Source organism: Xenopus laevis, chromosome 6S, assembly GCF_017654675.1.
Source record: "Xenopus laevis strain J_2021 chromosome 6S, Xenopus_laevis_v10.1, whole genome shotgun sequence".
Lineage (NCBI taxonomy): Eukaryota > Metazoa > Chordata > Amphibia > Anura > Pipidae > Xenopus > Xenopus laevis.
In genome coordinates this window covers 137,216,396-137,222,781 of record NC_054382.1, presented here as the reverse complement: position 1 = coordinate 137,222,781, position 6,386 = coordinate 137,216,396, and the positions used below count along the sequence as shown (strand labels likewise).

The 6,386-nt window shown below is 47.4% G+C and overlaps 1 protein-coding gene across 3 annotated transcripts in view; it reads right to left on the bottom strand.

Moving 5' to 3' along the window:
• Positions 1 to 1,596: 1,596 nt before the first annotated feature.
• The window catches only part of LOC108719780 (cleavage and polyadenylation specificity factor subunit 1-like), a 28,742-nt gene continuing 23,952 nt past the window's right edge, over positions 1,597 to 6,386 (bottom strand). For 2 of the 3 annotated variants that reach the window (XM_041568099.1, XM_041568100.1), the window contains exons 27-36: positions 6,222 to 6,312; positions 5,705 to 5,789; positions 5,334 to 5,475; positions 4,911 to 5,063; positions 4,606 to 4,782; positions 4,435 to 4,501; positions 4,298 to 4,345; positions 3,840 to 4,122; positions 3,530 to 3,668; positions 1,597 to 3,402 (exon numbers count right to left, since the gene is read on the bottom strand). In XM_041568099.1, the coding sequence (XP_041424033.1) occupies positions 3,355 to 3,402; positions 3,530 to 3,668; positions 3,840 to 4,122; positions 4,298 to 4,345; positions 4,435 to 4,501; positions 4,606 to 4,782; positions 4,911 to 5,063; positions 5,334 to 5,475; positions 5,705 to 5,789; positions 6,222 to 6,312 (1,233 nt within the window). In that variant the 3' untranslated portion in view covers positions 1,597 to 3,354. The remainder of the gene's footprint in view (positions 3,403 to 3,529; positions 3,669 to 3,839; positions 4,123 to 4,297; positions 4,346 to 4,434; positions 4,502 to 4,605; positions 4,783 to 4,910; positions 5,064 to 5,333; positions 5,476 to 5,704; positions 5,790 to 6,221; positions 6,313 to 6,386) is intronic. The other variant, XM_041568101.1, reaches the window with a different exon arrangement.

The following is a 6,386-nucleotide window of genomic DNA, read 5'->3' as shown; positions in this document are numbered from 1 at the left end:
GGAACTCAGTCTTAATACTCTGAAAGGACATATTTCGGCACTATCTGCTCTAACTTTTCAGTACAATGGGCTTCTCATCCCTTAGTAATCAGATTCATTCAAGCCATTAAGCACCTAACTGCAGAGACAAATTACCTCCATGGGATCTTACTCTTGTCTTAAGGGTGTTGATGTCTGACCCTTTTGAACCTATTGAAGAAATTCCTCTAAGCACTTTAACCTTAAAAATTGTATTTCTACTAGCAATCGTATCAGCCAAAAGAGTAAGAGAATTACATGCTCTCTTTATATCTGAAAAGCTGGATGACTAATTTCTCCCCAAAGTGGTTTCAGATTTCCACCTTAATCAACTGGTGGTACTAGCTACTTTTTTCCCAAATCCTCAAAACGAAGAACAGCTTTCATGGCATAACCTGGATGTGGTCAGATGTCTCAAATGTTATCTGAAAAGAACAGAAAGTATCAGAAGTACTACAGCTCTTTTCGTATTTCAGGAAAGAATTTAGGAAAGGGAAAAAAAGCTTAAAAAAAAACATCCTAGTCAAATGGCTCAAAGACTGCATCAGCAGAGCATATTCTCTTAGTGCTAAGGCTAGTCCGGAGACTTTAAGGGCTCATTCCACCAGAGCATTATCGACGTCCTGGGCATTCAGGGCTCAGGTCCCTTCAGAGGAGATCTGCAAAGCAGCTGCTTGGTCTTCAGTAAACACCTTCATATCTCACTATAAAGTTGATGTATTCTCAGCGGCCCAAGCTAATTTCGGGCATAAAGTTCTGGAGGCTGTTTCAGCTACACAATAAAATCTTTTTTGCATTATTCCCTCCCTTGTTTATTAAGCTTTGGTATTTCCCTTGAGTGACCACTGCCATGTGAGGATCAGGAAAACAGAAAATTTTAAACATACTTACCGAAATTTTCCTTTCCTGATCTGTAACATGGCAGTGGTCACGATCCATGGGGGGGGGTTGTTTTATTTGCTTGCTACTTTCTGTCCTCGCGTGTCAATGGGTTTTAACCCTTGAGTGACCACTGCCATGTTACAGATCAGGAAAGGAACATTTTGGTAAGTATGTTTAACATTTTCTGTTATCTGAGCCAATGAAGAAGCTATGGGGCAAATGTCTGTTCAGCCACCAATCCCATAACCTTCATCATCAAATATTTTCTGAGGCTCTTCCTTAAGCCAGAGCAAGATATCAGCTAATTCCACACACTCAGTGCAGTAGAATTGTCATGACCACAGTGCTCTGTTTAGTTAGCTGAACCAGCTTTAGGTTTTTCCATATAGGAAAAACCTAAATCTGAAAAATCGACCAAAAATTATCCAGATTCTAGGGCAAGAAGTCAAATTGCCTTTTGCCAGGGAAATGAATAAAAGCATAAACATCACCAGCGGAGAAGCCCATAAAGTCTTTGAGTATAGTTTTGCCAATGAAGTTTCTGTCTGGTATTTCAGACTCAGATCCAGTATAAGTCAACTGCACAACATTTTTCCCTTTTGTTGGCATCTCGCCCAGTTCTTATATTATATTAAACATTCATGGCACTGAGTTGCACCTCTTGCACCAAATGAATCTACACCAAGAACCTACAAACTCTCTGTACACAGTTTTATTTCTCACTGCAGCTTGTGGGGTATCACATCCAAGATTTACTTGTGTCGGAATATCAGCATTACCCCTAGTGCTTTGCTAACTGCCAGCTCCATGTTTTGCTGCTTTCTTTGTGTTTCCCATTCCAGTCCTGTCAGTTCTGTGCTTTACAAGTGCTTCTCATTCAAGTTTTCAAGCTGCCAGTTCTGGGTTTTGCGCTCTCAGCACCTTCCATTCCAGACTGCTGACTGCCAGCTCCAGGTTTCGCAGGGACTGTACTCTGACTACTCCCCCCAGCAGTGTTTGGTGCAGGCACAGCTGAGACAAATGTCTCCTGATTGGTTACAATGTTACAAAGTTCTTTCTCATGCATTTTGGCAGTTTTCTTGCTTTTTATTAATTAAACTTTCCATAACACAAGTAATACTTCTGGATCTCAAATTCAGCAGTTTAGATTCAGCAGCAGACATGCTTGATTTACTGGCTCCAGCTGAGGATTCTGGGATACAGAATCTTTTTCGACATGTAAAGCTTTGAAATTCTCATCACTCATACCAGATATGGGCACAACAGGTTTGCTAACAGATGCCAGGGTGGAGGGAATGTGACAGTTTATCAGATATTTTACTAATCACCTTTCTTCTCCTTGGGAGACTGGATTGGACACTTCACCTTTAATGGCTTGTGTTTATTTAACTGGTGCAGCTTGATCTCCTCGCATTGCACTTCCCATGTCAGTCTTTCAATTGCTGCACTTTCTTCTGCCATTTCTTCCTTTAGAGAGAGGAGTTCAGCATCCAAATGGTTAATCTGACACTGGATCTTTTCTTTCTCGGCTTCATTTGTGCTTTATTTTCTGTTGTTCCAATCCCAGCAGCAATTTCTGCCTCAGGAAATGTTCATAGATTTTAAATGTGGCATCTTTACTTTCCTGCACTGCTGCACTCCGTTTTTCTTCCAAAGAAACCAGCTGTTTCCTTATTAAGCCTTCTTTAAAGGTATTACTAACAGCAGGCTTTGGGTCAGGGCCTTCCAACTGCTTCAGGCCTGGGACTGGGCTACTAACATCACCCAGTGCAGCTCCACCCTCCCCTGGGCTTGAGGCCATCCTGGCCCCCCTAGCAGAAACACACATAGGAGTTATAGGGATGGTTATATGGAGCAATAGGAGGAGTTATAGGGAGGGTTATATGGAGTAGTAGGAGGCGTTATAGGGAGGGTTATATGGAGCAATAGGAGGAGTTATAGGGAGGGTTATATGGAGTAGTAGGAGGCGTTATAGGGAGGGTTATATGGAGCAATAGGAGGAGTTATACGGGGGTATATGGGACATTAGGAGGAGTTCGATTCACCCATTTTCAGAATTTGAGCAGCTTCAAGTCATACACAAAAGTATTTGGGGCCCTTTAGAGAATGGTGGGCTATAGAAATAACTGTGCCGGCCACTAGGCCCCCAGTACAAGCTCGGGGGGGATCTGTGCAGGAGGAAGAACCAGAAATGAGAAAGGGAAGTTCAATCTATTACTGTTTTACAATATGAGCCGGGTACCCCCATACCCAGTTCCATGTGTATCTGCTCCACTGAATGGCGTTGTGAGCAGGGTGAAGCCCCTCTGAACTGGGCGTGTTAGACAATAAGAGAATTAGACTTGTTTCTAAAGATTCATATTCATCATAAAAAAAAACAAACTGTACAGAAAGACATGACGGCAGGAGTCAAAGATGTTCAGAGGAGGGGCTCAGGGGAGACACGGGGGAGGTTCAAAAGAGCGACGTCACCCGATCGATCTCCAATAAATCATCCAGGATCTAAAAATGAAAATTGAGCAACGAGTCAGTAATGATCCCCCTTTATTGGCCATCCTATCACAGACAACCACCCATGCCTGGACACATACCCCCGCCCCATGCTAGACAGACACCCCCCTTTCCATACAATATCTGTGGTGGTCCCAATCTTCTTGGCCAGGTCACTGCGCTCCATGTTGCTCAGATACAAGTAGCGATTGAGCAGCTCTCCATCCAGAACATTCCTCACTGGGTTCTGCAACATGCGCCGGCCCGAGTGCAACATCCTGCAACACCAGGGGAACATATTCATGGGGGGGGGGACAACTTCCTGTGATGGGGGGGACACAACTTCCTGTGATGGGGGGGCACTGATCACACATGCGGTGCCAATGGAGAGTTTAATGAGAAGTGACAAAGAATACACTGAAACCAACCAGAATGTAGAGATAAATCACCTGAATGCTCGTGGGTTGAGTCCGGCATGGTGGGGTAAGACAGTTAGAGCATTCTGTAACATTAGGAGGCGCCGGTAAGTCTTTTCTTGCATTGGCAGCAGAAGCCCCACCCCTCCATCCAGCGTGGCAAACCATGTGATCTGCTTATTGTCCCACATGACTGTTTTGCGGCTCGGCCCCTCACTGGCTCCGTGGCACGGGGTCCTCCAGAAGGTGTTGATGTTGGAGCCGGCGTGAAAGTCTGCTCGACGCAGGAGCCGCTGCCCCCCAAAACTCTCCTTAGCTGGGGGTCAAAGGGAAAAATGTCACCCCCACACAAACAGCATTCGGAACAGACAAGAGCAAAAGAATCTAAGTATGGCAGCCCAGCAGGGACAAATATGGACAAAAGAAATAAGTATGGCAGCCCAGTAGGAACAAACATGGGAACAAGTATGGCAGACTGGCAGGACACTTACCTGCAGGGAGGTACATGTACAAGATAATGTTTCTGTCCCGATCTGAAACTGAAAGGCAGAATATAAAAATGAGGGAGGACAACTTTTTGGGGGGGGGGGGAGAATGGGTCGGGAGACAGGGTTTAGGTTCTACTTACCCAGAAAGCCAAGCTGATTATTATCCACAAGAAACTCCACACTGTAAACTTCCAGTGGCTTCACGTCCTGCAGGGGCAATAATAATGGGGCGATGAAAGGGTAATGAGGTGTGACCTGCACAAATGCTCCGATACCCAGGTAGTGCCTGCTTAATGAGCTCCCACACTTACCCTGCTAACGAGGGACAGAGTCTTGCTCTCCTCCTGGTACTGCAATAACGAGATGCTCTTCATTAGATCCGCTGCCAGGATGAAGTTCTTCACACTGATCATCTGGTGGATGTACAACTGGGTGTCTATGAAGGCCATGCCCGTCAGATCATTGTCCTTCAGACTCCATAGGAAGATCTGCCAACACAAACCCACTGCCAGTTATGCGACTCTACTCTGGCCAACCAGCCTCCCCCCTGCCAGTCATGTGACACTTTACCAAGTCAACCAACATGAGCCCCCCACATGTGCCCTTGTCAACTTACCTTCTGGCCTATTGCAGTGACCAAGTAGCCATTGCAGTGACACAGGGCTGTGACCGGTCCCTTCTGCTCCTTTTCATACAGAACCTTGAACTTGTTCTTGGTCAGCGGCTGCCCCGGCTCCGGAACCACTTCAATGATGTCCATAATGAGAATCTAGGAGAGGAGGAGGTTCCATTATGACAGAGATGAGGGGGGACTAAACAAAAGGGGAGGGAGCTAAAAGGAGAAACACAAGAAGGGGCAGGGAGGCTAAAGTGGCAGAGGGGAGGGCAAGTAATCAGGGGCATTTCTGCTGCCTGACCGGAGCTTATGGCTAATTATTCGGATAGGAGTTTGACTTCCCATGATCACAGTGTGGTCTCCTGCCCCAAGGAGGCAGTAAGGAGTTTATCTGTATAGACTACCCCTTCAGGATGTACTTACCCTTCCCCTACAGGTCACCTCCTCCCCCTGCATCAGGCACGTCCCCACGGAAATGTACCCCTTCAGGCCAGACACGGTCTCCTCACTTTTCAGGTTGACAGTTTTCATGCAGGTCACGTGTTCCCACTCCTCCAGGTCTATCCTGAAACAGAGGGGAAGAGTGTGAGCTCTTCTGTCGAGCCAAAATCTCAAGAAATGGAAGCAAATCAGAAATGGAACTGCATCACTGAAAGGCCAAACCCAAGAGAGGGAAGGGGCCGAGGAGTAAGGAGGAATATTAAAGGCAGGAGGGATTACACTGCACCCCATTATGGAGATTGGGGAGAGAGAGGAGCACATAGCAGTACTGATTCTGTACCAAGTGACAATACCTGACGTTTGGGATCGTTTCCCATCTCAGTGGGGAAATCAGCTGAATTGAGAATGCTTCCTGCACAGGTGACATGTAGCGCTCGTCTGCAAAAGCACAGAGAACAGGTAAGGGGGGCGAGAGAACAGGCGAGGGGGAAGGAGAACAGGCGAGGGGGGTATGAGAACAGGCGAGGGGGGTATGAGAACAGGCGAGGGGGGTATGAGAAAAGGCGAGGGGGTATGAGAACAGGCGAGGGGGGTATGAGAACAGGCGAGGGGGGTATGAGAACAGGCGAGGGGGGTATGAGAACAGGCGAGGGGGCGGGAGAACAGGCGAGGGGGCGGGAGAACAGGCGAGGGGGCGGGAGAACAGGCGAGGGGGCGGGAGAACAGGCGAGGGGGCGGGAGAACACGCAAGGGGGTGTGAGAACAGGCGAGGGGGCGGGAGAACAGGCGAGGGGGCAGGAGAACAGGTGAATAAAAGGGGAGTCCAACAGCATCAGAGTTAAATGCAGCGGTGCCCCCACTGGGCCAAACCTCTCTCTAATGTTTCAAACTCTTTCTCCTCTCCAGTCATCCGTGGGACCCGCGTACAAACATCATGCACACTCGTGGCCACTGCGTACACCTGAGAAACATTGGGGGGGTCAGATTATGAGAGCAATCCTATTGTGTATTCACATCCCAGGGGTGACGCTTCCC